The following is a 27,065-nucleotide window of genomic DNA, read 5'->3' as shown; positions in this document are numbered from 1 at the left end:
GCCCAGGTTTGCAAAAGACACTTGGCAGCGTCGCCTTTGAAATGGCAGACACCCAGCTTCGGCTTCGCTACGTGCGTACAGGCAATCCCCCCGTCTCCAGCTGTTTGGAGCGTACCGACACATCTGGGTGTTGCGCATGTTGAGGTTCCGGTTTGGGTTCTGCTGGAAGAGTTGCCGCTCCCGGGCAGTGGGGTGATAGCCGTACTCGCCTTGCCTTTTTCCATCGCAATCCGAAAGGGCAGTCCTGCCGCTGTTTAACAACGCGCGACGGTGGCGTTTTCCCGCGTCGATACTGTTGACGATGGTTTCCCAGTGACCCTCATTGTTGCCGTGTCCGGTAGGTACCATTGTATATCACTGTTGAGGTTTCCACTGGGGATGGACCTAGTGTTGTCACTGGTGACTGTTGTAAGCGCTGCAATTGCTGTTCAGCCTGTTGGTGTTGCCGCTTCAATATTACATTGCCAGCACGGAGAATCCGGTATTTGGCATCACATTCCTTATAGTAGATTGGAAACCTAAGGTAAGGTACTTTCTAATACTTGTTTGCTGATTCTTACCGCCTGGATATGTGGCCGCACAATTGACTTGTGTTGTGCCACCTGCACGCGCCAAGACAGATAAGATGCTTGAGAACAAAGGACCCCGCCGACCTCTCTTGATAACTGGGCAGCCTTCCCATCTCCGGTTTCGCTACCTCTGCCTCACATAGCGAACCGATCAAGCCTATCCCCAACTCGCTGCTCGAGGCACAAGATGCTTCCACCGCAGCTGAAAAGTGCCTATGGGCAGTACAAACAAGATACGGACTCGGTCGCATCATGGCTAGCCTCAACGGCCAAAGCGCGGGGCTACCCCGCCGACCTTCTCAGCTCTGCAGCTGCATCACAGAGTTCACAAGGCCAGCCCAAAGGCCGCCCTAAGGGCAAGGCGCGAAAGGCTGCCCGGCAGATGAAGACCGCCACTGACCCAAATGCATCGTCGTCGGCAGCTTCCAGTTTTAAATACACGGTCGCGATTAAAGACTTCGTTCCTCTCGCCGAGTGGATTGCTTCACGCCAGCCTGCGGTCGTGGTACCCATTATCTTTGACGCCACCATCGGAAGGGTCATCAACATCAGATCCGCTGTTTCCAAGCAGATTACCAAGCAAAGCAAAAAGCTCGATATCGCGTCAGAACAGGGTCATAGTTACTTCATCGGCATCCTTGAACGAGTACGAGAGATCCTCAAGCCTCACTTGCCCGCGGCATCAACGCCGAAGGATGCCACAGTCAAGCCAAACGCGCCGGATGACCTGCCAAGCCGATTTTCGGGGTTGACAGTTTACGAGCCGGCCGAAGACGGATTTACGGACTTGCCGATCGAGAGGCCTCGGGCCGAGCCTGACGACAATGTTGTATACGAGGCGGAAACCCAGACGTCAGTTTGGGACGCACTTGATGCGTACGGCATGATGATCAATGATCTTAACAAGATTCGAGCGAGAATTCGTTGGATCTGGTCAAGCTACAAGGATGGCCACTTCGATGCCTCCGCGGCTGCCATTGGAACGAACACCGCCATCGACCTTGCCAGGAACCTCATCGCCGAAGTTTCGCCCGTTTTCAAGGGCCATTCCATCTGGGACCTCGCTGAACTCTTCTACGCCTCCGGTTGCCTCCACAAGGGGTTCACAGTTGCCCAGGCGCGCGACCAGGTGTCTTACACCACCTACGAAGTTGCCGACGACCTTTTCATGACCGTCTACAACCTTCTTCGCAGTCTTGCTGATGTCCTTGACCCCTTGCATCTCCCTCTCTTCAAAGACGGCATGTTCGGCACCTATGATCCCATACGGAATCGTAGTAAGATGAAGGGAAACCAAAAGTTCGTCGAGGATCAGATCCTTCTCTGTGAGATATTTTCCGAGCTTGTGACGGTCAACAGGATGGTGGCCGGCTATCCCGTCCAGGACGAGTTCATGCGTGGAATCGCAGAAATGGAAAAGACCGGTACCATCCCCTTCTCCCTCGTTTTTGCCGGCCAAGCATTCCTGGACATCCACCACGAGCTTCGAAGCGTGGCCACTCATCCCTTCGAGGAGATGATGCGCCAGGTGGACTTCATGGGGAAGACAATTGACGAGCATCTGGAGTTCCACAAGGGTCTCCAGTTTGAGAACTGGCCCGAGAGCAACAATCGAATTCTGCAAGCCGTTCGAGAGGCGATGAAGCTGGTTGAGAAGGATCCTCTCTACGAGATCAAGGCCAAATACTTTGCGAGAGCGGGTATTCCAATGCCGTCGACTACGCCACGAAACCGCATTCTCCGCTCGTCCCCAGTTCTCTCTGGCTTGATGCTTTTCCACTTCCGGGCGCAGTTGTACCAGTTCGGCATCGACGTCTCCAATGCTTTCGGCTCGGCCGTGTACACGTGGCAACTCTACCACGCCATGCAGACCGAAAAGTTTCTACTACGCCATTGGACTGATATGGACGTTGTATACACCATGCTGGGAGAGCCCAACTTTCACGTTGGAGACGCCGGGAAAAACACCGGAGAGTACTTCAAAAAGTTCTCTCTCCAAATGGGCGTCTCGGCCGCTGTGTTTGCGAACCCGGGCCGACGTCGCCAGAAGATCAACCCAGAGTCTCGCGCCGGCCCGCGGAGGATTAAGGAAGCGGCTCCTATATCCCGCATGTTCGTCAGTCGGTATGTAGAGGGCGGTCAACAATTTGACTGGACGCCCGAGCTTCTGGATCAAACGGTGTCCGCTAGCAACTTTGAGAGCCATGGCTCGGTCGCCGAGGGAACTCTCACGATGGAACTCAAGGACGCCCGTCAACGCGCCAAGAAGCGGACGAAGCCGTCGCAAGGAGGCCATCTGGGTCCCTCATCGCTGATCGAGTCTCTTGTCCTCGCACTGCAGGCCGAGGCTGTCGAACTCGCGTTCCCCTATCTGGTACTGCACAAGACATGCTGGCAGCTTCTGCGCGACGTCAACCAGCGCTGCAGTACCCTTCTGATCGAGAAGTTTACGCCAGCCTATTTGGAACGCGAGCCTCAATTGCCATGGGTGGTGGGATACATCTTTTGGGCCGCTAACGGATTCAGCGACGAGGATAGTCCCATGGTAGTGCGGGATATGAGGCTTCTCCAGACGGCGGCGAAGTGCTTTGACGAGCTGCTGGAGAGAGACAAGGATCGTATCCTTCAGTTGATGCGGCATGTGATGGGAATCCAGGTGGCGGTTCAGGTTGAGGACGAGGATGGTGATGACCAACACTCAGAAGACCAGGAAAGCCCCTAGGGAGGGACTTGTCAGAAGCCTTATTATACCACTCGTGAGAGACTCCAGCCCATAGTAATCTGCCATACTTAGCTAGAGAAGAGGAATATTCCTCCCCATCGCCTGTATTAACTTTTCTCTAAGCATATTTGGCGGTGCCAAGTTTACATGTAAGTGGGGGCATACATTCATCTCCCGGGTGAGTCTAGCCTGCTGCTTGGATGTGGCATCGCCTGCAGCCACCCCAATGGGTAATTCAGTGATAAATCTCGTGACCGCCTTGCGGGGTCAGATGTGGACATAACCTTGGCTCTCAAAACCTGTCGACAAGAGCAGTGGTCTCTGTACGTGGTAACCTAGTGCCGCACGTCTGGTTCTTCACCGTCCAGCATCATGTCCGCCAAACTTACCAAGTTCAAGGTGGCCGCCGCCCACGCTGCGCCTGTCTTCATGGACAAGGCGGCCACCACCAAGAAAGTCATCCTTCTAATCGAAGAAGCCGCGGTTGCCGCTGTCAAGGTCCTCGTCTTCCCTGAGACATTTATCCCCGGCTACCCCTACTTCATCGAGTGCTACCCTCCCATCACCCAAGCCGGAGCTCTCGCCAAGTATGCCGAGGAGAGCGTAGTCGTCGAGCCGAACGGGGACGACATGGCCGGCATCCAGGACGCGTGTCGCCGCACCGGCGTGGCCGTCAGCCTCGGCGTGTCAGAGCGCGTGGCGGGTGGGCATACCCTCTTCAACACCCAAGTCACGGTGGACAGTGACGGGACCATCCTTGGCGTCCACCGCAAGCTCCAACCGACCTACGTCGAGCGCATGGTCTGGGCGCAGGGCGACGGCAGTACCCTGCGAAACTTCCCGCTGTCGCTGGGGTATAACCTCGGCGGGCTGGCCTGCTGGGAGAACACCATGAACGGGGCACGGCAAGCGCTTCTCACGCAGGGCCAGCACATTCATGCAGGTGCTTGGCCGGCTCTATCGACGATGAGAGGGTTTGAGGCGGTGGCTGACGCGCAAATTGAGGCACTGATGAAGACGCACGCCCTGACGGCCCAAGTCTTTGTGGTGACGGCGTCCAACTATGTCGACGAGACGTGTCTGGACTGGATGCGGGAGAATCTGGGCGAGCAGGATTTTGTCAAGCTGGGCGGCGGCTGGTCCTCGGTCATCCACCCCTTTTGCGCGTTTCTTGCCGGGCCGCACACGGGTGCCGAGGAGAAGCTGGTCCAGGCTGAGGTCGACCTTGAGCAGCTGGGCGTGGTCAAAGTCTGGATCGATGCAGCGGGGCATTATCAGCGGCCGGAGATTCTGCAGTTTAGCTTTGACACCAGACCACATTGGGCGGATGAGAAAGTGAACAAGTTCAAGGTCAAGGGGGAGGAGGCACGGGAGGAAGATGCGGAGGCCAAGGTGTAATTTCGTCATTACCATGTAGCTACTTCAGGGAGTAATAGGTGATTACCAGGTTATTCTTTGAAACCGACTGACAGCCTTACAAGACCTTAAGCGTACTATTTCTCACCGACACCTCCTCCAACCCCCTCACTGCCTCTGCCAACTGCCGATAGCCCCCTCCAAAAGCCCCCGTAAAAAAGGAAGACGACAGCTCCGCCAGAATCTGCTGCATCCTCGCACCCCTGACAACACCCAACATCCCCTCCACACGAGACTGGTCCTCATCCGATAAACCCAGCGCCCCGATCAATGCCGGCAGGTCCGTAAACGAAGAGTGCGTGGTCCCCGCCACGCCCAGCATCGCCGCCGGCTGCCCTGGCTTACCGTGCTGTAGCATGCTCCGCCAGAACTGGTTCCACGTCGGGTCCTCGTCGGCGTGCTTCTCCCTACCGAGGAGCAAGAACGGTCGGCCGTTGACGATGGTCTTCCCTGCCCTACGCCGCAGGGAGGACGGCTCGAGGACGGGGCTGAACAGCCGGCCGTCGAGGTTGATGGCACCGCGTATGCGCCGGTCCTGCTGGAGAGCCTGGGCGGCGGCTGCGCCGCCTACCGAGTGGCCCATTGCGATGACGCGGGTGAAGTCGATTTGGGCTGTAGGGAGGTCTCGGGATGAGGGGTGGGAGGTGGTGAGGTGGCTAAGTTCGGAGAGAGCGAAGGATATGTCGGCTGCGCGGATCTGGAAGGTGCGTGAGCAGGTGTCTTGTCATTTTGCGAGCCATTGTCGACGAAAAGAGGGGCTAAGGTGTGGTGTTTTATGAAAAGGGTTGACTCACCTCAGTTAGCTGTTGCTCCATCCCTTGGGTCCAGTTCCTCCGGACCACGGCGCCGTCAGGGAACTCAACCACCTCGGCATCGTAAGGGTGGTCGATTGTTGCCACAATGTAACCCTGGGCTGCAATTGATTTGGCTGTGGCGCTGTAGAGGAGCCTGGACTCTCCAAGTCCAGGAGAGAAGAGGATCAGGGGAAACCGCGGCATCGTCTCAGTCCTCCCTCGACACCCTTTCGTTAACTTGCAGAAGTCCAGCTGAAACGACTCAAAGATGGTCGCAGGTAACCCTGCCGACTGGGAGAGAGGTCCGTACGAGGCCGCCGTGGCCGGCGGCATATACGGAATAACCTCCTGGGCGCAGTTGGTGGTGTTTGGGAGCGGCCAAAAGACTGACAAGAGCACCTGGCGCTTGAACCTATTGTTGAAAGGGTCTGTTCGTGCCTCGTCTGTCAATGCTTTGGCTCTCATGGTGACTGAGAATGGGCCTGGATGGCTTGTGACCATGAAGGCTTGGGCTATGCCCACAAGCATGCAAGCGAGAATGAAGAAACGCATGGCTAAAGAAACTGTACGTGAAGAGGCCTGAAAGAGATAAACGGCTGGTGATGGGATCAAGGAGCGGCGGGAAATCCCTGTTCTCTCTACCACTGTGGTTCATCAGGGTTATCGGGAGAGAGGGATTCTACCGATTTATATACACATTGAGAGATACATCATGACGCGTCTTCAAGACTCATGCGGCTGACTTCATCGCGTAGGCATTTCCAAAACCAGAAGCAATTGAGCGAAGTTCGCCCAGGGGCCATGGCTGTAAACCCTTGGCTCCACGCACGAGATGAAGCCTTACCAAAGGGAGCTAGTGTCGCTCGATTATTGCCGCTTTGGGAATGGCAGTCTGCTCAAAGGCCATGTCTCATCAAAGCTTTGCTTGTGGATTAGAGCGTGGTCCAGGCCAACCAAACATGAGCCGGGCCGGATCAGTACATGTCGGTAGTTGGCAAGATCGGACCGGCGACGACCAGCGAATCCTCGGTCTTGGTTTGGTGTTTTGAGTCTTCAACGGCTCCAAAATGCTCCAGATCAAGTTGCATTGCAAGTCTTGGCGGGAACCGTACGCCCTTTCGGCGACTGACTCTTCGGCATAAGAAGGGCTTGGCACAGGTTTCCCCCTTCTCCAGAAAATACAAAAGGCAACCGCGTAGTTGGGATTATCAGAGAAGAGTGCCTGATTTAAAAACAAACCAATTTGCCACGGCTTAACTGTCCATAACCTTAACCATTGCGCCATCATGAGCTCCCCTGCTGTCGAGCTCGGCCCTCTGCATGTGGGTAACCGGAACCGATCAGCCACGACAGCAACGGCCGTTGAAGACACCAATGTCCCTGAGAGGGACAACACTCAAACACTACCGGAGTTCTCACTACCCCCTACCGACACAGGCAAGGATGCGTGGCTCTTCCTAGCTGCATGCTGGGCCGTGGAAGCCCTGGTGTGGGGTAAGTACATGTAATACCAAGTAGCCCCTTACCTTACCTTGATCTCTCCCTAAGCTGTTACTTTCTTACGGCTATAAACATCGTCAATGTAGACTGACACAACTTGAATCATCACCTCTAGGGTTCGGCTTTTCGTTCGGCGTCTTTCAAGACTACTACTCCTCCCACCTCCCTTTCAAGGGTGAAGGCAACATCGCCGTAGTGGGCACCACCACTCTTGTAATACGCAATCCCATCCCACCTCCCAAATACATAGTCTCACCTGTCCCCAGGGTGTCATGTACATAGCAACACCCTTCGTCATCGCCCTCTGCCGCCTGCGCCCCCGCTGGGCACGCTGGTTCACCCTCGGCGGACTCGTCTCGGCCGCGCTCACCATGGCGCTGAGCTCGCTGTGCACGACGGTCGGCCAGCTCATCGCCACGCAGGGCGTGCTGTTCGGCATCGGCGGCTGTTTCGCCTACTGCCCCAGCATCCTGTACATCGACGAGTGGTTTGCCCGCCGCAAGGGCATGGCCTACGGCATCATGTGGAGCGCGGCTGGGTTTGGTGGCGTTGTCTTGCCGCTGCTGCTCGAATTTTTGTTGACCGCGTACGGGTTTCGCACGGCCCTACGCGTGTGGGCCGTGGTTCTGTTCGTGCTTGCGCTGCCGCTGTCGTTTTTGGTCCGGCCGAGATTGCCGTTGCCTGCGGCGGGCATGGGGCGGCACCACTTCAACCTGCGCTATGTTCTGTCGACGCGGTTTTTGTTGCACCAGCTAGCCAACATTGTGCAGGCGACGGGGTACTTTCTGCCGGGTGTTTATCTACCTTCCTACGTTCGCGGCGCCTTTGGCACGTCCACGATGCTCTCGGCCTTGACTGTAATGCTGGTCAATATCACCGCAGCCGTGGGCTCGGTCGTCATGGGTTCGATGTCGGACAAGTTGCCGGTTACGACATGTCTTGTGTTGTCGGGAGTCGGGGCTAGTGTTGCAGTGCTGGTGCTGTGGGGGTTGACGTCGACCTTGGCGGGGGTGTATGCCTTCTGTGTGGCATATGGTCTTTTCGCTGGCTGCTACACTTCTATCTGGCCGGGTATTATGCGGGAGATTGCGCGGCCGGTGGACTCGGACGAGCAGACGCACGCATATGTTGACCCATCCTTGCTTTTTGGCTTTTTGTGTGCGGGTCGGGGGATCGGCAACGTGGTGTCTGGCCCGTTGAGCAACGTGCTGGTCCGTGGTCGTCCGTGGTTCGGCGAAGCTATGGGTGGCTACGGGAGTGGTTATGGGACCTTGATCGTGTACACGGGAGTCACGGCTGTCATTGGTGGTAGTGCGTTCTTCTGGAAACGCATCGGGATTCTCTAAGACGACAGATACTATCCACTTGACATTCTTCTAGGGACCGAGAGACAGGCAGATTCTGCAAATGAACTGAGGGATAGTTTAGGTGATTAATCCAGAGAAGAGCAAAACAAAAGAACAACCACTTAAATTCCAACCTTGGCTTGTCTCCACGGATTGACTGGCAGTACACTGCCACATTGTGCTGCCCCCCGCAACTACACAAGAATTGACTTCAGCTGCTCGACCGTGTCTAACACGGTCTGGCGCCACGGGATGTAGTCCTGGCCAGTAGCTCTGACCGCCTTGGTACCGTCAAATACTGACTGCTGAGGGAATCGATAGTCAGGGAAATAACCCTCACCCGGGGTCCCCTGCTTGATGATTTCGGCCCTCTCGGGGAACTCCTCTCGGAGAATATCCGCCACAGCCTGCGCCGGCGAGTAGTAAGCCGCAGCCAGGAACCGCTGGTTGTTGGCCTCGTCGCCGTGCTCGACACCAAAAACAACAAGTCGAGCCACGTCACGGATGTCGACATATCCGTCGGAGCCCGGGAAGCCCGCCTCCTCCAGGGCCTTCCCGGTGAAGACCTGTGGAATCAATAGATTGGACATGCTGATCTTATCTGCCGAAGCGGGGACCACCAGGGGTGGGCCGGCGACGAAGCTATCGCGAGTCAGTTCCATTGGCAGTTGGATAAGCGTGGGGTATGGCTGACTCACCAGGGGTTGATGGCCGTGAGAGTGAATTTCGGCTTTTTCTCATCCCGGAACTTCCACATGGCCTTCTCGGCGGCAACCTTGCTCGCGGCATAGATGATCCGGCCAGGTGTGGCCTTGCCGAGCTCGGCGACAGCATTCTCAGCAGCCGTGTTCCAGTCAGCTTCGGTGAAAGTGTAGTCTCCCGTCTTCGGCTCGAGGATGGCGGTAACAGAGGACATGTACACACAGTTCTTGATAGTCGGTTCCTTCAGCGCCGATTCCAGGATGCGGACTGTGCCGTTGATGGCGCTGTGCAGGACGGGCTCGGGGTCCGTGAAGTCAAAGGACACGGGCGATGCGAGATGAGCAATGGCGTCAACCCCTATATTTGGTTAGATAATTGACAACCAAAGCATCGTTGTGGACGTGAATTCACCTTTAACGGCGGCATCAAAAGCACCAGCAACGGTGATGTCGGGCACCTCAACAAACTCGAGTGAGTCCGCGTATTCGGTGAGGGCTTGCTTCACTTCCGTGGCAGACGAGAGCGATCTCACGGTGCCCCTGACGGAGTACCCGGCCTTGAGAAAGGCTTCAACCGTTCGGGCGGCAATGTAGCCGTTGGCGCCGGTCACCAGAACAGTTCCTTTGGTTGACATGGTGGATAGGGATGATACGACGATTATCGAAGGGGTAGATAGGTAGGTATGGTTGATAGGCTTGGGAACGAAGAGAGGCTTTTTTGAGATATCAGTTGCTTCCGTCTTTGCTGAGTTGCTCTGAGGATAGATGTAATGAATAGCGGGAGGACCATCCAGCATTTATTCTTTCCTAGACCCTCATGTGTTGAGGACACATACATGATATATTGATGTATCATCAATCTTTCCTTCTAATTCTATTCCGTGCCCGAATCCCTTCCCTTCTCGTCCCTTACTGCCTGGCACCTAGGGGTTCCCTGCGAAGCGCTGACAAACGAAGAGCGGATGCGGCCCGAGCTTCTTTTGCATAGGGCTGGTCTTGTCTGTTGCGGTCGACCCATCGGCTCCAAGATTACTGATCATGAAATTCTCCCCTTATCATTGACCTCGGCCGTTCCGCGGCCAGTCGACGGACGCCCCACAAAGACCGGAAGTGCTGAGTAAACCACACCACACTATCTCCAATGACAATGGGTATATTGTTTGCGATTAGTTATCAGCCTTAGATTGGTCCTGAAAATGTCGCCTTTTGCATTCCACTGCGGCAATGATAGTGATCATAACCGTGACCAGACGTTTCCCAACTGAGCGCACCTCGGTCATTTTTACTCTTTTTCCTGCCCCTACTCGATTGATACATTTTCCCCGAAGACGGCCACGTTCATTGTCACACTTTTCTTGCAAGCTCGATCTAGATGCTAGCGAGTACCGTAGTTGATCCTTCGCCACCACTTAGTGTCTTGAGCTTGATTCTATTTTTCTCTTCTTTCTTCCCGGGCAACCCAGCGTAATTGCCAGCCGTTAAAGGTGTTACGAAACTCGACCCCTCGAACGATCGACCATGGAGGAAGAGGTGAACAAAAAGACTTGTGCGTATGGAGCTGACATTTCGATAGATTCAGCTGGAGAGCACTAGGTTTCGAACGGACTTGACGAGGAAAATCCGGTCCTGTCGCAATGACGATGAGCTCAGTACCCAACTCGAGTGGCACATGGATTGACTTTTTTACCCTTGGGGGCGGCGCAGTGGATGCCGGGGGTCAACCAGCTGCTTTTTTCTGGTGGCTATGTCATTGTGATGCAGTTGGTTCCGCCCACGCGGCGTCGCTCACCAGAATGTGGCCCCCAACCCATCATCAGCCTGGTTTCAGGCATGTTCATGATCGCACTCACGCCTTGTACCGGAGGCCAACTACCAACTGACCTGTGCCACCCGTGAAAGGGATGAAAGGGTTGGTTTCCGGTCCACCTGGTCACACACGCAAAATGCCCTTCTCGTTCTGCCAGCTTCGACCAGGCAAGCATTTCTACCAGCATTTTCAAGACAATTCCATTGACTGGCAACGATGGCTTCCTCCCACGAGTCAAATGTCAATCGCATAGCGGCCGATGTGCACGCCTTTTTCACACGCGGAGAGCCGTTTCGGGTTTTCCATGGCTCGACGAATTCCACTCGGCCAGCTCACGATGCGAAAGTTGTTGACATAAGCGCGCTCAACAACATCCTCGAGATCAGCGAGGCCTCGAAAACGGCCGTGGTTGAGCCAAACGTGCCCATGGACAAACTCGTCCAAGCCACGCTGGCTCGTGGCATGGTACCGCCCGTTGTCATGGAGTTCCCGGGAATCACAGTGGGCGGCGGATTTTCTGGCAGTGCGGGTGAGAGCAGTTCATTCCGATATGGTTACTTCGACCAGACTGTCCAAGCCGTGGAGGTGGTGCTGGGTACCGGCGACGCCGTGCGGGCTGCGGCCACTCAACATCCGGACCTCTTCCGGGGCGCCGCCGGCACAGCCGGGACCTTAGGCATCGTCGCCAAACTTGAGCTCAATCTGATCCCGGCACGGCGTTTTGTTAGGCTGGAATATCACCGGTACGGCACCGTTGAAGAGACGCTAACAGCCGTCCGAAGAGCCACCGAAGACCTGTCGAACGACTATGTTGACGGCATTGTCTTCTCCAGGACGATTGGGCTGGTAATGATCGGGAGGCTGACCGACGAACTGCCTCCCTTTACTCGTCCTCAAACCTTCAGTGGTGCATGGGACCCGTGGTTTTATCTTCACGCCAAGACAAAGCCGACGTCCAGCCCGGGCCAGCCGATCACCGAGTCGACGACGACCACCCCACAGACTACATCCCACTCGCTGAATATCTCTTCCGTTACGACCGGGGCGGCTTTTGGGTCGGTGCCCAAGCTTTTTCCTACTTTCCTCTGATCCCTTTCAACCGCTTCACCCGTTGGTTCCTCAACGACTTCATGCACACGCGGATGTTGTATCGGGCCCTACAAGGGAGCAACATGTCGTTTGGCCAGATGGTCCAGGATCTGTCACTACCATACAGCACCGCAGAGGCATTCATCGATTATACGACAGACCACCTAGACATTTGGCCGCTTTGGCTTTGCCCTCTAAAAGCCATCGAGAGACCCAGCTTCCATCCGTCGTACTGTGGTCCGGATGGGGACGGTCCGCCTGAGCCGATGCTCAATATCGGGCTGTGGGGGGCCGCGTCAGGGGATGTGGAGACGTTCGTACGCCAGAACATGGAGCTGGAAAGTGTGCTGACGGGCTTAGGCGGCCGCAAGGTGCTTTACTCCCATACATACTACAGCGAGGAGAAGTTTTGGGGGCTGTACGACCGGCCTTGGTACGACAGTCTGCGGCGGAAGTATGGAGCAACCTCGCTGCCCAACTTGTACGACAAAGTCCATGTCGATGTCGAGAAAGTGAAGAGTGAACATGGAAAGAAAAAGTGGCCAGGGAGGTTGGCTGGCGTCTGGCCCATTGCAGGCTTCATGGGCATCCGAGCTGCTATCAGGAGCAAGGATTACCTGATCCATCGCGAGCCATGTTGGACATATTGGAACGGAGTGGGGGCATTATCGAACAGACCGAAGGAAGAGTGCGGGGTCCAGAAGGATGCGCGTTGATGGAGCGGGCCGAGTCAACGTTCATCTTGGACATCATTTCTGGGGGTATGATACCTGACGACTGACTCTCATCGTATATCTGTCGAATATTCTACACCACTACCCACGAATATCATGAGCAGTCAATTTCTGAATCCCCTGATCAGCACCATGGAAAGCCGAACGAGCTCCTCACGTGTGTTGATCGACTATGGACGTGAGACAATAACGCCATGGTTGTCGTGATTGCGAGACTGCGTGTATGACAAATGCTTTGATTTGTAAGGTGCCAACGTCGGGGGCGGCTGCAACCAGGCTTGATTTCTAATACATGGCACGACAACAACAAAATGGTAGTCGGAAAACATGTCTATATAAGAGATGGATATGGTTAATATTCCAGTTAAATGAATGAGAAACAAGGCCTGAAGCAAACCAGCCCAAACTAACAGAAAATCCAACCCACATCAAACACCATCCCCAACTAACAACACCCCTATCCCACACCCACTTACCTGCGTACGTCCTGTACCACCTCACAACCAACCCCTCCAACACCACCCCCTAAACCTAACCAAGCCTCCAACCCAGCCACCCACCATGGCCACCGCCACCACCACCACCCCCATCCGCGTCGCCCTCATCGGCCTCTCCTCCTCCGCCAAAACCGCCTGGGCCTCCCGCGCCCACCTCCCCTACCTGCTCTCCGCCCCCGGCCGCGCCAAATACCAAATCGTCGCGCTCCTCAACTCCAGCGTCTCCGCCGCGCGCGCCGCCATCGCCGCCTACGACCTCCCGCCCACCACGCGCGCATACGGCGACCCGGCCGACCTGGCTGCCGACGCCGAGGTGGATCTGGTGGTGTGCAATACCCGCGTGGACAAGCACTACGAGACGGTCCTGGCGAGCGTGCAGGCGGGGAAGGACGTGTTTGTGGAGTGGCCGCTGGCGCAGGATGTGGAGCATGCGAGGGGGCTGGCGGAGGCGGCGCGGGTCGGGGGTGGGAGGACGGTGGTCGGGTTGCAGGGGGGTTTGGCGGCGCCGACGTTGAAGGTGAAGGCGTTGTTGGAGGAGGGGAGGATTGGGAGGGTGTTGAGCTCCGAGGTGAGGGTGTTTGGCGGGCTGTCGGGTCGGGAGTCGGTCCCGGAGGGGCTGGCGTATTTTACGGAGAGGGCCGTGGGAGGGAATATCTACACGATAGGTTTTGCTCATAGTGAGAGGGTTTGGGCTCTTGTTAACGGGAGAGGAGTACTGACAAGAAACAGTTCTATCCCTGATCCAGGGGTCTATCGGCGAACTGGCCTCAGCCAAGGGGGACTTCCACGTCCAGCGGCCGGATGTCCAGGTTACGGACGACAACGGGAAGGTCCTTAGGACGGTACGTTCCGACGTGCCCGATTTGATTTCGGTGACTGGCAAGTGGGACGAATCGGCCCTGACGCAACAAAACGCGACCCTACACTTCCGGCTCCGCCGCGGCCAGCCTTTCCCCGGCGAGCCGGTCCTCGAGTGGACCATCCACGGGGAGAAGGGCGAGATCAGAATCATCTCGCCTAAGTCGGCCTTCCTGCAGGTTAGCGACGAGACGGTGCCCCGTATTATCGAGATCCACGACTTCGCGACAGACGAGGTGACCAAGGTCGAATGGGACTGGGAGAAGTGGCAAAACGAACTACCTCATCCGGCCAGGGGTATTGGGGCGTTGTATGAAAGCTTTGCGGAGGTCAAGGCCACAGGAGCCAAGGAGAAATACCTGACATTTGACGCTGCGGTGAAGAGGCACGAGCTGCTGGAGGACCTGCTGGGGGAGTGGAAGGCTTGAGTTCGAGTGGAGGCGTTATGATCATCGTCTCGTCCATTCTGAAGGTTTCGCAATCTGAGTTATTTGGCTTCATCACATGCAAAGGAAACGCCAGTGAATTTTATGAATCGCCCCGTGTGGCTCTTGGGTATCTATTCTAAGACGCGACCGAATTTCTATGCCCAGCATTAGTTTTCGAAGAGGAATCCCCCTTGGAACGAGACCCGAAGAAACTCCTGCCCCTACTCTTCTTCTCTGGCTTGGGCGCCGGCCCGCGGAGGGTTTGTAGGTCGATGTATGATTGCGGAAATACACCCGTTTTCCCTTTGCTGTTGGTGCCTGACCAACACCAGTAGTCTGCGTAGAGGCCTGGGTGTTGTAAGCAAACCGACTACTGGAAAGCAAAGGTGGGAACAGGAACTCACACTGAACATTGGTGATCACCTCCCCCTTTCCAAACGAAAGCCACGGCGACCCCGCTGTAACCGGTGGCTGCCACTTCCACCTCGCCGTAGCGCTCATGCCATTCTCCCCGCCGATCGGAATCTCGGTCTCCTGGGGCTCCCGCAGCTCGATGGCCTTCGCGGGGAACGCTCCAAACTCGCCGTCATGCCGCCCTAGACAGTATTTTCCTCCCCACTTCTCTGGGAAGATAACTCCCACAATACGTGCGCCCTCCATAAACTCAAGCATATCCGCGTCGTACTTGGGCGGCTTGTCGAGTTTCCCGCGCCCGGGGCGGCGATAGTGATCCTTTACCGCGATCGCCGTCGCCAGCCGGGCTACGTTCTCCGGCATCGGCACCGGGGCCGCGGTCTCAGGTAGGTGCAGGTCAAAATCCTGTGAGGGTGAGCTCGGGAGCGGCCCATAACAAACCGAAATGCCGGATATCGAGGGAAGTGGTTGGGGGTGGCGTCCCAAGTGGCGCAGGAGGTCTTTCGCCGCCCGGAACACAGTTGAGTCTCCTTCCCTACTAGTAGTGCCTGCTTGGACACACCATAGGCAGGCATAAAAAGTTTCTGTACTATTCCCTTGCCGAAGGTGAGATTTAAAGAGGAGCCGGAGGCGGTAACGGGCGCCAGATTCGGAACGTACTGCTTCGGCTGCAGCGGATGGTTAGCTACAAGCATACCCGCACCTGGATGGTCTGAGTGATTGGTGTGTTCTTACCACCACCGCTCATGTCGAGCTCCACCTCGTCCAGATCATGGGCATATCCACAATCTCCGCAGGCTCCCACTTTGGCTGTCTCGTACTGAAAAGGGACTGTGATGCCGTCAGATGCCCGCATCATGTCCCCAGCCCCAGTCGCCCCGCTACCATACTCATCCTCATTAATAAGCTTGATGCTGTCCCAGTTACCGTCCTTCCTGAACTTTGTCGCTCCTTTACAGAGCCCTCTGAGCTTGTAGTATGTGCTATCTTGGCTTATCGCACAATCCGGGATGCGAGGACTCGCCGGCCTCGATTTGCGGCGATCGCTGTTGTAGGCTGATTCCTTCAGCAACGCATCCAATCCAATCAACCCTGGCTCTTCCGCGCTATTGACCGACGAGCGAGTGTTGGTCATGGTAACCTCCGCCTCGCGGGAAATCGGCCACTCCAGCTCACTGGAATCCTCGGCAATGACGAGGGAGTCTAGACTACCGAGCAAGGCAGACGAGGACGAGCTGGTATTTGACATCACAGAGGTCCGGGTGTGCGTGGTGCTTGGGCTGGGGGCCGAGTCAAATGTCCTCGGGCGGCCTGATGTGTTGAGGGTGAGGTCTTGGGGCCGTGGTACCGGGCCAATACTGGGTGAAGCGGGAGGGGTGAACGCGTCCTGGGACTGGTATGGCCCATGTGCGGCAGCGGATTGGCTCCGTGCATGGTGATTTGCTGTTGCTGCTCGTACATTCGCTTCCACGCTATCTCGCCGGTACACGGGGCCAGCGGATGACCGCGTGCTAAGTCGGGGGCTCTGGGGCACGGGCTCGCTGTTCTCCTCACGAACATGGTCACCTTCATCTTGGGCGGCTCCGGCTTTGGACTGGGCTCGTGGGCGAATGGAACGGGTAGAGGGTGGGCGAGAACTGGGACTAGACCGTGTCTCCGGTCGACTTGGAAGAGGAGGTAAAGGAGGGAATCCCCCTGGCGGAATTGCAGGCGCTGTCGTCTCGAGCTTTAGCCGTTTTGCTGTTTCGACAATGTCAAGCGCAAAGGCTTTAGTGGCGGCTTGTAGGGCTGCATATTTTGCCTGGTCGAATTCGTCGGGTTGTGTAAAGTCGTCAAAATCCCAAAGAAGATCCTCGAGGTGCAGCCGCCTGTTCTCGATGGAGGCTAGCAGATGGTGTCAGAAATAGGCTTGATGGATGCAACTGTCTGGTATCTCATACCTTGTTGCACCATGACCTCGCGGAAGCCATCGCCATACCTGCTAACCTGGTCGCGCCAGACTAGCTGCACCTTGGTCAGTGCCCGCTCTCCTTCCCGAAGGAGGGCCTGTGCGGCCCTTGACATGGGATCGACATGGTCGGCGGACCCGGGGCTTTGGGGAGGGGCGCGGGTGGTGGCGTTTGTAACAGCGGCATTCCCGGCCGCGACCACGTCCCTGAGGGGTCGGATGAAGAGGTCTTCCGCGTTGGCGGCCATCTCCAAGAGGGGCACTGGAGCGGCGGTCACTGGTTATTAACCTTTGTCAACGGCGTGTTTGCGTCGGGTGCGTCGATGCAGGAGCTATTCACAAACGGCAGGTGGGAGTAAAGGAGATGCAGCGGGAATTTACAAGTGCCACGGGGCCACGGGGCCACGAGGGAAGGGATGCAAGCTGGGGAAAAGAAGCAGGGGAGAGAGTGAGACTTCTAGTGGGGGAATGACACCGAAGGAGTGGGAGTGGAGGTTGGGAGAGGATGGGAACACACTGGAAGCGGACATACCTGGTCACATTGGACCACGATGCCAACGGGAAAAGCACTTGGCATCGAAGGCCCTCGAGGAGAAGACTTCTGGAAATTGGATATCCGGACCTTTCGTTAGATCAGTCCAGTTCCCCGGCGCACCATCCTACAAGTATCGACCCATCCATTCCACCTTCCTTGAACGCCAGGACCCAGCGCGTTGGAACGCTGCGTGTGTGTTCCATGCAGTGAGTGCACATGGAGTCTTGGCCCTGCGCTCCCCCGGGGTGGCGTGTGCATCGTGTGCATGGTATGCATTGCATTCGATGTTCCAAGAAAAGGGATTGTGGAACATCAACTTGTGATAGCGGAAAGTGGGGGTCTCGGTCGATGAATGAGGGCGAATGGAGTGGTCCTGCAAGTCGCTGTGGCAGTGGTTGTCTCGAGAGAGACTCGCGAAGAAGGCGTCGTGCGCTGTTGCGCCTTCCTCATTCGTCGCCGGGTCGCTGGGTCTAAGAAATCAGGCTTACCATGTACGAATTGACTGGGGATACTGTGTCGAATTGGGAAGCCTGCACCCTGCTGCCCAGAGAGGAAGTCCCCTCTGGAACCAATATTGCAACCAACATTATATCCACAGCACGCGAGGCACAAAATAAATCTGGAGCGTCGATATCGAATATCTGCTACTCTTACATGCGGTGTGAAGGTAAAAGGCCCGATGTTAACTTGCGTCAGAGATGCGGTTTTTACAGTTGCCTGCTTTTCGCAACGTTTTTTGTGGGTTCGCACAGTACGATGCCCCAACACAATCGCAATTCATTCGACCAAAACACTGAAAGGGTTCTGATCAACTCCCGTCGAACAGGACATGGCTCGAATCCCATTGAACGACCCGATCCGCGCCGCATGGTTACACGGCATCGCACACTCTACTTGGGCACCAACCAGATGCAGACACCGCCTTGTCTCTCCCCGCCGCTCCCTCGGTTCCGTTTTTTGTCTGCAGTGTTTTGATGGTCGCCAGCCAGCACGGTGCATGATGGCATTCGATGCCAAGACCACGTGCACGATTCTCTGGCTCTCAACTGAAGAGCCCCCAGTGCCCTTGCTCTGATATTCGCTGAGGAGTGGGACGGTCGCGGCTTTGGTTCGCGATTGAGTTCTGAGCCGAACTGCAAATCAACGCCCGCCAACCGAGCTGAAACCGGCATCTCGACCGAGCACCCAACCCGTCAACCTCCGATGGGAGATGGAGGGGATGAGGCCATGCGCATGGGACGCTGCTATCACGCACCACATGTCCATGGCGGAGTGTGCCGACTTCTTAGCCATGATGCGGCATGTGGTGCTTTGGGATTCGCCGTACCCCGGTCGGTCCAGAGATCTTCATCAACGACGAGAGACACGCTCAGCATAGCGATTGACAAGGAACTAATACAAGGTTCCCAAGCAAGCCACGACACGAACCCATTGGAGGGCGGGACACGGTGTTGTGGCTTTCATCAACGTCCTTACCCCCACGAGGGGCAGGGCTGACCGGGGTTAGGGGCACCCCCATCGGTTGCCGCTTGGCTGCCCCTGCAGGACCCGTGGGAGCCCTGACCGAGCCGATGGTTGGGATATGCCCCGGTTGATGGGTCGCCACATCGAAAGACGAAGCTCACACGTGCCTGGGCCCCCAAGATGTATATCGCACGAGGCACCCCACCAGATTCCAGGCCCTTGAAACCTTCCTCTGTCCAGTCGTCCCTCCTTCCACGGCCTTGATGCCGTCCCAGCGTCAACATGGGACACTTTTCCGATTTGCGGGAAAGCCTGCGGTCTTTCACGCCACAAGAGCGCCGCAACATCGCCATATACATTGCGGGGATTATGGTGTACAAGTTCGGCCTCGAAGCGTTCAACGGGTCCATCATCGCGCTCGCTAGCAACAGATACGACTACGAAGCCATACGGGACGGGACACCCAGCCGAACCTTCGAACGCCTCGGCCTCCTTACCGGACTCAACCAGGCCTTCCAGTGTGTTGGGTCAATCCTCATCGGGCCACTGGTACGAGGATCCCGCCCTCGCCCACGAGCTGCCGTGAACACCACTCTCTGACAACGTGATGCAGGTCAAACGATACCCCACCAAAAATGTACTATCATGCGCCATCCTCATCTTCGGCGTATGCTCAGCCCTGTTGCTCATCATCGACGCTGCAACGGGCGGGACCTTTATGCCGGCAGATTGTAAGTCACTGTTGCGCGGCATTGACTTCTTAGTGTCACCATTGACAATGTATACACAGATCGCGACAACCACCCTGACCATGAGTGGCCCTACTACGGAAAGTTCGTGCGCCCCCGGGTCCGACTAGGTATGGGCAACCGCTGACCATCCCTCAGATACAATACCGATGTCATGATCCCGGTCTACTCTGTTTGCGGAATCGTCTATGGAATGGTTGAACTCATCCGAAGAGTCATCCCGCGTGATATCGTCGGGGGGAACATTCAGAAACTCAAGAAGATGGATTCCCTTGTATGGTCCTCCCTATGGCGTTTCCGTCTGGCGCCCTCATGCTGACTTTTGTTAGGTCCACATTTTCTACGAAATATCAGGCACTGCCGGCGCCTTCACGACCGGCCTAGCCATCATCCCCCGACTCGGCAACAACATGGCGTTTATTATCACCCCGATCTGCTTCGCCATTAGCGCCATCACCTGGTTCTTCATCAGCGAGCTCAATTTCCGCCGCGCGAAACCCACGGCCCTACGCGCCCACGACAAGCCGTCCTACTGGAAGGCGGCGTTTAGCGGCCTCTACCTCTTTGGCGAGTCCATCTGGGTCGGCGCCAAGATTCTCTTCACATCCCGCAAGTTCATCTGGCTCGTGCCGGGGTATTCAGTCGCTCTCTACGCCCACCGATACCTCGAGAACGGCATCGCACCACAGGTGGCACGCCGGTATCTCGGAAACTCAGCCTGGGCACAGATCATCGTGGGAGGAAGTAACCTCGGCGAACTCTGCGGCGCATTCTCGGTTCTGCTGTTCACCAACGCCGTACAGACGCCCATGCCGTGGCTCCGCCTAGACGCCCTGATGCTGCTGATCGTCTGGTACATTCCGTTCTGGCACCCGCCGGCGGACCAGGTCGGGCAGGCGTGGATCGCGGCCGCCACGTTCATCCCCATCTCGTACGGCTGGGCGTCCGGCGACGTCTCGCTCGCCGCCTACATCCAAGCCTCGCTCGCACGCCTCGAGTCGCAGAACAAGAACGTCTCGGCCCTCGGCGCCGTCATGGCCTTCCTCTACTCCTTCTACATCGTTACCTACGCTGTCAGCGGTACCATGCTCGGCCGCTACCTCGACGGTATCTTCAACAAGTCCGGCGGTCTCGACGGCGGCGAGGTCCGCAGCGGGCTGGTGTTTACCGCGGGCGTGCAGATGTCGGTCATCTCGGTGCTGGTCCTGGCGGCCACTTTCGTGCCCAAGGGCGCTTTTGCCTTCAACCCCAAGATCATCTCGGACGATCCCCTGGATGACGACAGCCACATCGAGATCGAGGAGCAAAGGCCGGGGCCCGAGGAAGAGGGGCATCGGCTGGAGAGCGGGTTTAAGAAGCACAGGAGTTATTGTAGCAGCGAGGATGGGTCGGAACCGAAAGTGGAGAAAAAGATTAGTGAGATCTTGTAACTAGCACTAGAGTGTCTTGTACATATGGGTTGGGGCTCTACTTTCAGGGTGGCTTTGTGTTTGGCTTCGCGGATATCCAGCATCGCAATGGCGTTTGGGTTTGGGTAGACAATAATTTATACAGTGTTGCGCCAAATAGCGTTGAATATCGATGATTCACGACTGCTCCAAACCCTTAGACCGGTGTCATGGCGTGCAACAGGTTTTTGTAGGTTGTGATTCTATGTTCTATTGCGCCTTGCGGCGCAACCGTCAACGAGTGACTGAGGTACCTAGCGTGAGAGATGAAACACGAGGAGGGGAGATCTATCAGATCAACAGCTTCAAGGGACTTAATATCCCCTTATCCATTAAAAGGATAGGCGAAGTAGTTTTTCCAAGCCCCCCCCCCCGCCTTGATTGAACCATGGATGCTCCAGGGCCTCCCGCGCCGTTATCCGTCTCGTCGGATCTAAGTTAGTCATTTTGACAACCAGATCTCTGAAACCAGTATCCAGGTTCTGCCAAAGGGAAAATGGCTTTCTCGGCTTCACCTCTGGCGCGACGGCAATCAGGCGCTCGAAGAACTCATTCTTCTCCCCAATGTGCGTTAGGAGACCCTGGAAGCCGTCTTCGTCGCCGAAATACGAAATGTGATTGTAAATAATGGGACGCCAGGCTTCGCCGCTGGTACTCGTCGCGGCCTCGTCGCCTGGCCAGAACACCATGTTTCGGAGCATCACATAGATGGCCACTATAGCGAACGAGTAGACATCGGAAGGTGTATTCTGTTTCGCCCGAGCCCAAGCCTCTGGGCTACGCCAGAACTGGTTTCCGGAGGGGCACCCTGCCAAGGCCTTGCCAGGTTTCAGATGCACCGCATCCTCCAGGTCAGAGATCTGTACCCTGTGAACCTTGTATTCTTGGTTGGCTGTCTCTTCGTAATCCAGCAAGATATTGTTGGGTTTAATATCTACAGATGAATCAACAATTATTTATATCTAGGACCCTAGATAGAAGGGCTTGATTTACTGCTTACCGGAATGAAAGATGTTTCTATCGTGCAGCTCCAAAAGCCCAACAAGAGCGCTTTTCAAAATGCTCTTCCTCAAGTCATCCGACAATGGTTTGTCTGCAAAGCGGAGTAGATCGCCGCGAAGGAAAGGATAGACGAAGAGCTGTCCATCCGGTATGGTATCGACCATAGCCCGGAGATTGGGGAGTCCCGACAGTGATTTTTGCAGATTTTGCTGGTATTCAAAGCCATCTTTGATGATATTTTTGATGACGTACTTGTTGCCCTGCGCACTTCCCGTAGGCAATATGCTGTTAGCTTTCGAAGTAACACGAAGCGTCAAGGAATCAGCCGAGTCCATACCTAGCTCTGTCACGAATATGCCAACAGGTGGGACCACGGGGCGCAGGACGCCCGGACCAATCGGTTGGAAAACCAATCAGGGAGCTAGGGAAGTGATCAGGGTGATCAGTGAGCTCAGCATGCCAAGTCCAGGCTGGACAGACTGAGCACACTGATCACTAAGACCTCACGCCAATCAAAGCACGAAGGAGGGCTCAGTAGGAACAAAGAGACCAGTGAGCTCGGTGTCCACTGATCTCCTCAGACGGACTGAGCACACTGGTCACCCTAGAATCAGACATGTATATAGTCACCCGTCCTGGAGAGCTCTGGGAGTTCTCCAGTTAGCAATCACAACTACAGTTCGCTACAAGCTCGCAAGCCTACTGTTGAGACAAGTCTATTGTTGTGCACCCTTCGGCTGCACCGAACCTAAGCATCCTCGAGAGATTACCTTCAACAAAGCTGAACCCTAACAGGATAGGATCCTGGAGTAGGTTCGTCACAAGCTCGGTAAACGCATAACAGTGGTCCCCGCCGGTCGGCGAGAACCTCTTCAATACTGTAGCTTCGTCCTGAGCTACCCTGGAGGATGTCTCCCACAAAAAACGGGTTTGGTCTCTGCGTCAAGGTTGGGGCTGTCGGGGCTGTCGGCATTGTTCTGGAGGCGCCGAGATGAACCGGCATCGTGCTTTTGGTTTGACTTGCGCTGACAGCCTTCAGCGTGCCCTGCAAGCGGCCCCACGAGCGGGACCAAAGCCTTTGCGAAAAAGCCGCTACCTTCTGCGCGACTGCCATTGTGGAAATAAGATTGTTGGTATGGAAGTGGCGGGAAGTCTGAAGTCAGAAGAAGCTGGAGGTTAGAACTTGGGAGTCCAAATCCCAACTCGTCCACGTCTGACTCGTTCGAGTGGCCTGGAGAACCAGGAACCAATACGCGATCACGTGTACCAGCAGATTCACAACCAACGTAAATAATACGTAAAAACAAAATCGACGTCCGATTAACGCGGCATTGGCACGCAGTGCGTCGATAGTTCAGTGAAGACACGAGCCTAGATTCAGAATGCACAGATGCAAGGCAAGAACATGGCGTTAGGAAGAAGGACCTTGATCCGGTCTACTCAGGGCCTCTGGTCTTGTGATCGGTATTGACGTCACTAAAGGGATGGCCAAATGATTGAAATGGGTTTCGTCCCGGCCTTAAAACCAGGCCTATATTCGTTGCAGTGGAAGTCACGGTATAATGTTTGGGCCCCTACATGTACCTACGGTGTGGGTGTAAGTAAGATTTAAGGTAGGTACCTAGGTAAGATGTAAATAAAACAACACTCAGGAAGCCCCTCCGGCTCGGCCGGCGTATGCGGATGTCGCCCGATGTACACCTCCTACCAGCGGTCCTAGTCTGACATCCTCCGCAAGCCGGACGACTACGCCAGAGCCAGCGTTCTGCACTGTAGACATGACTAGGGTACCGGAGGAACACGTCGAAGAGGCTACACCTGTGGCCCTTCGCAAGCTCATCGAGAACGAGATGCGAGCGCCGGGAGACCAACCTAAGTGGCGTTGTCTTGCCGTCACCAGAGACAGAGGAAACATCAACCGCCTTAGAATCGTTGGCAGGAACGAAGCGGAAGTAAAGAGAATCAAGGGCATCATCGAAGCGAAGAAGGCGCCGGGTGCGCAGGTCCTACGTGACCAGCTGTACCCAGTTAAAGTTGACAACGTCAATCGTACGGCTGTTCTCGACCCTGAAGGCAAGGTACTCCCCGGAGCGGCGGAAACCCTGGGCCGAGAGAACGACGTGCAGATCGCCAAGCTGGCTTGGCTGAGCCGGAAGGACACTGCGAAGGCGTATGGATCGATGGTGGTATATATCACCAAAGCTGGCGACGCTAAGAGGATCATCAACGAGGGCTTCTTCCACGCCAGAGGCGAATCGGGATACACGGGAGTCTTCGAACGCCGGACACGGCCGAACCAGTGCTACAACTGCCAGCAGATTGGCCACAAAGCTTTCCAGTGCAGGAACCCTCAAGTGTGCGGAATGTGCGCCAGCGAGGGCCACCGTCACAGCGAGTGCTCAGCAGCTATACCGAAGTGCGTCCTTTGCGGAGGACCACATGAATCGTTCAGCAAGAATTGCCGGAAGCTCTATCCATCTCGTCATGAATAGGACGTTTCGGATCATCCAATTGAACGTCAGAAAGCAAGGGGAGGTACATGACAGTTTGATGAACGACGTGGCAGTCCAGGACGCTGCCGTCATAGCCATTCAGGAACCCCAGGCGCGGAGGATCCAAGGACGGCTCCTGACGACCCCTATGGATCATCACAAATGGACCAAGATGGTCCCGTGCACGTTGAAGGAAGGTAGATGGGCTATCCGGAGCATGCTCTGGGTGAACAAAACCGTGGAAGCCGAGCAAGTGGTAGTGGACTCCCCGGACATCACGGCAGCGGTCATACGGCTCCCGGAGCGCGTAGTCTTGGTCGCGTCCGTCTACGTACCATGTGGGGACGGCGAGGCACTAAAGGACACCTGCGAGAACCTCCGCAGAACGGTAGCAAAGGCGAAACGGGGCGTAGGAACGACAGTGGATATAGTGGTTGCAGGTGACTTCAACTGCCACGACCAACTGTGGGGAGGAGACGACATCTCCTTCGTGAGACAAGGGGAAGCCGACCCTATCATCGATCTCATGAACGAGCTGACTCTGAGCACCCTACTCCCGAGGGGCACAATAACATGGCAAGCAAGTGGATACGGTTCGACCATCGACCTGGTCCTGGCCTCGGAGGAACTGACAGAAGCCGTGATCAGGTGTGGAGTCCATGGAACGGAACACGGTTCAGATCACCGCACGATCGAAACAGTCTTCGATGTTGAGATACCTATACCGACGCACCATGACCGACTGCTTCTCAAAAACGCGCCATGGAAAGACATCAGGGCCAAAATTGCAAATACACTAGGGAACACCCCAGTGAAGAGCACAGTCCAACAGAGAACGGACCGCCTGATGTCCGCTGTCTCAGGCGCACTCCACTCCCTCACTCCCAAAGCCCGGCCATCGCAATACACAAAGCGATGGTGGACCACGGACCTGACGCAGCTACGTCGCATCTACACGCACTGGAGGAACCGCGCTCGCTCGGAACGCCGGGCAGGCTGGACTACAGTCGAGACTGAGGAGTTGGCAAAGGGCGCAGCAAAACAGTACCACGATGCCATCCGGCAGCAGAAGAAGAAGCACTGGACCGAGTTCCTTTCGGACAACGACAACATTTGGAAGGCTGCAAAGTATCTAAAAACTGGAGACGATACCACGTTTGGAAGGATCCCGCAACTTGTTAGAGCGAATGGTACATCCACGACCGATCATAGAGAACAGGCCGAAGAGCTCCTAACAAGATTCTTCCCGGCCTTGCCCGATACGATCGACGATGAAGGTCCAAGACCGCAGAGGGCACCTATCATGATGCCTATCCTTACGATGGAGGAAGTCGAACGACAGCTGTTCACAATGAAGTCCTGGAAGGCACCAGGGGAGGACGGTTTGCCGGCAGTGGTGTGGAAGGAAGTCTGGCAGGTGGTCAAGTACCATGTACTGGCACTCTTCCGTACCTCGCTGGAGGACGGGGTCCTTCCCAGCCAATGGCTACATGCTAAGATCATCCCGCTCAAGAAACCGGGCAAAGAGGACTACACAATCGCAAAGGCGTGGAGGCCAATCTCCCTTCTAGCAACGCTGGGCAAAGTGCTGGAGTCGGTGATCGCGGAACGGCTGTCCCACGTCGTGGAGACCTACGGCCTCCTGCCCACCAACCACTTCGGCGCGCGGAAGCAGCGATCAGCCGAGCAGGCGCTGGTATTTCTACAGGAGCAGATCTACACGGCCTGGAGAGGACGGAAGATTGTCAGCCTCATTAGCTTCGATGTCAAGGGAGCCTACAACGGAGTCTGCAAGGAACGGCTTATCCAAAGAATGAGGGCACGTGGTATCCCGGAGGAGCTGTGCCGATGGACAAAAGCTTTCTGTTCTGGCCGTACGGCCTCTATCCAGGTCAACGGGCATGCTGCGGAACGACGGGGTCTCCCACAGGCTGGCCTGCCTCAAGGCTCGCCCCTCTCCCCTATCTTGTTCCTCTTTTTCAACGCGGATCTGGTCCAGCGAAAGATTGATAGCAACGGTGGGGCGATAGCTTTTGTCGATGACTTTACCGCCTGGGTCACAGGACCGACGGCACAGAGCACACGCAAGGGCATTGAAGCAATCATCGACCAAGCGTTAGACTGGGAAAAGAGAAGTGGAGCGACATTTGAAGCAGACAAGACGGCCGTCATCCACTTTACCCGCAAGGCCTACAAAGCCAACTCGGAGCCCTTTACCATCAAGGGTCAAAATGTTCAGCCGAAAGACCACATCAAGATCCTTGGAGTGGTCATGGATGTTAAGCTCAGGTATAAGGAGCATATCGCAAGAGCGGCCTCCAAAGGGTTCAGCGCGGCGATGGAGTTGAAACGGCTCAGAGGTCTGTCTCCGGCTACGGCGCGGCAGCTGTTCACCGCCATGGTCGCGCCAGTGGTGGACTACGCCTCCAGCGTTTGGATGCACCAATGCAATTGGAAGACTGCGCCGGCCATACACAGAGTGCAGAGGGTCGCGGCGCAAGGGATCATAGGAACGTTCAGCAAGGTAGCAACAAGCGTAGCAGAAGCAGAAG

General features: G+C 56.0%; 10 protein-coding genes across 10 annotated transcripts; 6 read left to right on the top strand and 4 right to left on the bottom strand.

The window, feature by feature from the left end:
• Window positions 1-672: 672 nt before the first annotated feature.
• F5144DRAFT_559536 (uncharacterized protein) lies at window positions 673-3,570 on the top strand. Its single transcript, XM_066788145.1, has one exon. It carries the CDS (start codon window positions 757-759, stop codon window positions 3,289-3,291), a length of 2,535 nt encoding a protein of 844 aa, XP_066645715.1. The 5' UTR covers window positions 673-756; the 3' UTR covers window positions 3,292-3,570.
• On the top strand, window positions 3,555-4,795 carry F5144DRAFT_559535 (carbon-nitrogen hydrolase). Its single transcript, XM_066788144.1, has one exon. The coding sequence runs from the start codon at window positions 3,664-3,666 to the stop codon at window positions 4,687-4,689; it is 1,026 nt and encodes a 341-aa protein (XP_066645714.1). The 5' UTR covers window positions 3,555-3,663; the 3' UTR covers window positions 4,690-4,795.
• On the bottom strand, window positions 4,766-6,133 carry F5144DRAFT_525460 (Alpha/Beta hydrolase protein; the record flags this gene model as incomplete). The annotated part of the gene is made up of 2 exons (XM_066786807.1): window positions 5,502-6,133; window positions 4,766-5,404 (listed from the first exon to the last, which is right to left on the bottom strand). The coding sequence occupies exons 1-2, from the start codon at window positions 6,051-6,053 to the stop codon at window positions 4,766-4,768; spliced, it is 1,191 nt and encodes a 396-aa protein (XP_066645713.1). The 5' UTR covers window positions 6,054-6,133.
• Window positions 6,134-6,665: 532 nt separating this feature from the next.
• F5144DRAFT_87374 (major facilitator superfamily domain-containing protein) lies at window positions 6,666-8,489 on the top strand. Its single transcript, XM_066793505.1, has 3 exons — window positions 6,666-6,995; window positions 7,117-7,214; window positions 7,268-8,489. Exons 1-3 carry the CDS (start codon window positions 6,788-6,790, stop codon window positions 8,345-8,347), a joined length of 1,386 nt encoding a protein of 461 aa, XP_066645712.1. The 5' UTR covers window positions 6,666-6,787; the 3' UTR covers window positions 8,348-8,489.
• A 52-nt stretch (window positions 8,490-8,541) lies between these two features.
• On the bottom strand, window positions 8,542-9,683 carry F5144DRAFT_589698 (uncharacterized protein; the record flags this gene model as incomplete). The annotated part of the gene is made up of 3 exons (XM_066790077.1): window positions 8,542-8,989; window positions 9,046-9,406; window positions 9,461-9,683. 3 exons carry the CDS (start codon window positions 9,681-9,683, stop codon window positions 8,542-8,544), a joined length of 1,032 nt encoding a protein of 343 aa, XP_066645711.1.
• A 999-nt stretch (window positions 9,684-10,682) lies between these two features.
• On the top strand, window positions 10,683-12,660 carry F5144DRAFT_589697 (uncharacterized protein; the record flags this gene model as incomplete). The annotated part of the gene is made up of 3 exons (XM_066790076.1): window positions 10,683-10,697; window positions 11,090-11,762; window positions 11,825-12,660. 3 exons carry the CDS (start codon window positions 10,683-10,685, stop codon window positions 12,658-12,660), a joined length of 1,524 nt encoding a protein of 507 aa, XP_066645710.1.
• A 247-nt stretch (window positions 12,661-12,907) lies between these two features.
• On the top strand, window positions 12,908-14,532 carry F5144DRAFT_559524 (uncharacterized protein). Its single transcript, XM_066788143.1, has 3 exons — window positions 12,908-13,158; window positions 13,219-13,852; window positions 13,905-14,532. The coding sequence occupies exons 2-3, from the start codon at window positions 13,240-13,242 to the stop codon at window positions 14,459-14,461; spliced, it is 1,170 nt and encodes a 389-aa protein (XP_066645709.1). The 5' UTR covers window positions 12,908-13,158; window positions 13,219-13,239; the 3' UTR covers window positions 14,462-14,532.
• A 426-nt stretch (window positions 14,533-14,958) lies between these two features.
• Window positions 14,959-17,071, bottom strand: F5144DRAFT_589695 (uncharacterized protein; the record flags this gene model as incomplete). Its single annotated transcript, XM_066790075.1, has 5 exons — window positions 14,959-15,033; window positions 15,064-15,115; window positions 15,317-15,578; window positions 15,611-16,759; window positions 16,816-17,071. 5 exons carry the CDS (start codon window positions 17,069-17,071, stop codon window positions 14,959-14,961), a joined length of 1,794 nt encoding a protein of 597 aa, XP_066645708.1.
• Window positions 17,072-18,963: 1,892 nt separating this feature from the next.
• Window positions 18,964-21,023, top strand: F5144DRAFT_87231 (major facilitator superfamily domain-containing protein). Its single transcript, XM_066793503.1, has 5 exons — window positions 18,964-19,371; window positions 19,436-19,553; window positions 19,613-19,655; window positions 19,710-19,845; window positions 19,901-21,023. Exons 1-5 carry the CDS (start codon window positions 19,105-19,107, stop codon window positions 20,999-21,001), a joined length of 1,665 nt encoding a protein of 554 aa, XP_066645707.1. The 5' UTR covers window positions 18,964-19,104; the 3' UTR covers window positions 21,002-21,023.
• Window positions 21,024-21,351: 328 nt separating this feature from the next.
• F5144DRAFT_484853 (kinase-like domain-containing protein) lies at window positions 21,352-22,994 on the bottom strand (the record flags this gene model as incomplete). Its single annotated transcript, XM_066785472.1, has 3 exons — window positions 21,352-21,953; window positions 22,020-22,313; window positions 22,844-22,994. 3 exons carry the CDS (start codon window positions 22,992-22,994, stop codon window positions 21,352-21,354), a joined length of 1,047 nt encoding a protein of 348 aa, XP_066645706.1.
• Between the last annotated feature and the right edge of the window lie 4,071 nt (window positions 22,995-27,065).

Source organism: Chaetomium tenue (genome assembly GCF_020726465.1).
Source record: "Chaetomium tenue strain MPI-SDFR-AT-0079 chromosome Unknown F5144scaffold_2, whole genome shotgun sequence".
In the NCBI taxonomy this organism is placed as follows: domain Eukaryota; kingdom Fungi; phylum Ascomycota; class Sordariomycetes; order Sordariales; family Chaetomiaceae; genus Chaetomium; species Chaetomium tenue.
Note: the sequence above shows the minus strand (reverse complement) of the source record. Positions and strands in the feature narration are given on the sequence as shown.